General features: G+C 49.9%; 1 protein-coding gene across 1 annotated transcript in view; it reads right to left on the reverse strand.

The window, feature by feature from the left end:
- Positions 1-267: 267 nt before the first annotated feature.
- Positions 268-3,022, reverse strand: part of CCZ1 (CCZ1 vacuolar protein trafficking and biogenesis associated homolog (S. cerevisiae)) — a 41,347-nt gene continuing 38,592 nt past the window's right edge. The window contains exon 12 of the mRNA XM_011934410.1: positions 268-430. Within this exon, the coding sequence (XP_011789800.1) occupies positions 268-430 (163 nt within the window). The remainder of the gene's footprint in view (positions 431-3,022) is intronic.

Below are 3,022 nucleotides of genomic sequence, written 5' to 3' on the forward strand. Positions count from 1 at the left end.
TCACGAGGTCAGGAGATCAAGACCATCCTGGCTAACACGGTGAAACCCCGTCTCTACTAAAATACAAAAAAAACTAGCCAGGTGTGGGGGCGGGCGCCTGTAGTCTCAGCTACTCAGGAGGCTGAGGCAGGAGAATGGCGTAAACCCGAGAGGCGGAGCTTGCAGTAAGCCGAGATCGCGCCACTGCACTCCAGCCTGGGTGACAAAGCGAGACTCCATCTCAAAAAAAAAAAGAAAGGGGACACCTGATTGGAGAAGTGGGTAGAATCACCTGGTGAAGTCACTGTTGATGTCACAGAGAATCTTCATTAAATCCGGGTGCACGGAAGTGAGTGACACACTGGGCGTTTTCCTCATGTGAACTGTGCTCTTCTCAGCCAGATTCATGTGGTTGAAGTAAATAAACTTAAACTGGGGTTCTTTCTCAGACCTGTACAACATGTCACAGACGGTTAAACTGGGGTTCTTTCTCAGACCTGTACAACATGTCACAAAGACGGTAACACCCTGGATGGATATAACCAAACAATACAACTAGATTCTTTTTTAAAATTTTTTTGAGATGGAGTCTCACTGTCACCCAGGCTGAAGTGCAGTGATGCAATCTCGGCTCACTGCAATCTCCACCTCCCGGGTTCAAGCAATTTGCCTCAGCCTCCTGAGGAGCAGGGATTACAGGCACATGCCACCACGCCCAGCTAAGTTTTGTATTTTTAGTAGAGACGGGGTTTCACCATGTTGGCCAGGATGGTCTCCATCTCCTGACCTTCTGATCCACCCGCGCCCGGCCCTCTTTTTCTAAACAAAGTTTTATGGGAGCATCACCATCGCCACACGTTCATGTGTTGTCTGCTTTCCCGTCAAAATGACAGTTGAGTAGTTGTAACACACAACATCTACATACAGCCCGGGACATCTGAAATGGTTCTTATTTGGTCCTTTACCGTAAAAGGCTGCCGACCCCTGCGTTAGGAGAGTAACATCTCATTCCTCCCCCAGTGCGGGGAAGGAGCGTCCTGTGGAAATTAACCTGCCTCATGACCGAAGCCTACGACAATATGTATGTAACAAAGCTTTTCCTCCTATCATCCCCAGTGGAAATCATTGTGAAACACAGTCGCCTCTTCCACTGCCGTCTAATGAACATTTTAAATGGGATACGCCTTTTTATTTCTTTTTTTTTTTTTGTTGAGACGGAGTCTCGCTCTGTCGCCCAGGCTGGAGTGCAGTGGCCCGATCTCAGCTCACTGCAAGCTTCGCCTCCCGGGTTCACGCCCTTCTCCTGCCTCAGCCTCCGAAGTAGCTGGGACTACAGGCGCCCACCACCTCGCCCAGCTAGTTTTTTGCATTTTTTTTAAGTAGAGACGGGGTTTCACCGTGTTAGCCAGGATGGTCTCGATCTCCTGACCTCGTGATCCGCCCGTCTCGGCCTCCCAAAGTTCTGGGATTACAGGCTTGAGCCACCGTGCCCGGCCAGCCTTTTTATTTCTTAAACTGACTAGGCAATGCTATGACACTGCCTCCCAGGTCAGCATCTGTGATCTCCTCAGGGACCTAGTGGGAAAAGTTGAGCCTCACCCCTCCCAGGGCCCCTCCCCTCACTGCACACCCTGGGGCCTGGGATGGAGCCTGAGCACAGCCCCGCCCCAGGCTCAGAAGCCTCCTCTGCTTGCTTCGGGGTTAGCAGCCATGTTCTGGAGGGCTTGGGGTGCCGGAAATCCGACCTCTAGACAAGTGGGGTACTACTGAAATACTCTACATCTAGGCAAAGAAAGAACGTGGAGGATTTAGTTTCCAGGAACATGAAAAGAAACTTCTTATAAAACCAGATTTTGTTTTCAGTAGCTCCCTAAGGCTAAGGAAAGTATAATGATAAGAAAAACTGGAAAGAGTTGCAAATTGAGTCGTCTGCATAGACAAAGAACTTAAATCGGGTGTAAGCTTCTATCATCCTGAAAACACTCTGTGCGGCCAGGCGCGGCGGCTCACGCCTGTAATCCCAGCACTTTGGGAGGCCAAGGAGGGAGGATTGCCTGAGCCCAGTAGTTCAAGACCAGCCTGGGCAACATGGCAAAACCCTATCTCTACCAAAAAATACAAAAATTAGCCAGGCGTGGTGGCCCACACCTGTAGTCCTAGTTTACAGCCGGGAGGCTGAGGTGGGAGGATCACTTAGAGCGTGGGAGGTCAAGGCTGCAGTGAGCCATGATTGTGCCACTGCACTCCAGCCTGGGCGACAGGAGATCCTGTCTCCAAAACCCACAAAAAACCAAAAAGAACAGGTGACGCGTTCTCTGTGGTCACTACACTTTGTCACTTTCCATCTGTTAGTTGATAACCTGCGTGATCCAAACCGATTTAACTCACTATGCCTCCTTCACAAAGGAAAACCTGGTATTTTCAAGGCCAAAGAATTCAGTGATTCAGCAGCATTGTCCAGATGTAAGCTATTGGCCAGGCGCGGTGGCTCATGCCTGTAATCCCAGCACTTTGGAAGGTCGAGGTGGGTGGATCACCTGAGGTCAGGAGGTCAAGACCAGCCTGGCCAACATGGCAAAACTCCATCTCTACAAAAATAAAAAATTAGCCAGGCATGATGGCACCCAGCTACTCAGGAGGCTGAGGCAGGAGAATCGCTTGAGCCTGGGAGGGCGGAGGTTGCAGTGAGCCGAGATCATGCCATTGCACTCCAGCCTGGGTGACCGAGCGAGACTCCATCTCAAAGAAAACCCAAAAAGACAACATATGAACCCTAAGAACATGAGCTTATGCAGAAATGCACAGCATTTTAGTAACTTCTCCAATGTGTAGAGAGCCCATTTAAAAGCAGGACTCAACTTTGCAAAGGGCTTTCCATGACCTCACTTTTCACTTTATAATAACTATTTTGTATTGAGAAAAGATAGGGAAGGCCGGGTGCTGTGGCTCACACCCGTAATCCCAGCACTTTGGGAAGCTGAGGCGGGTGGATCACTTGAGGTCAGGAGTTCAAGACCAACCTGGCCAACATGGTGAAACCTTG

Source organism: Colobus angolensis, unplaced genomic scaffold (assembly GCF_000951035.1).
Source record: "Colobus angolensis palliatus isolate OR3802 unplaced genomic scaffold, Cang.pa_1.0 Scaffold135, whole genome shotgun sequence".
Taxonomy (NCBI): Eukaryota; Metazoa; Chordata; class Mammalia; order Primates; family Cercopithecidae; genus Colobus; species Colobus angolensis.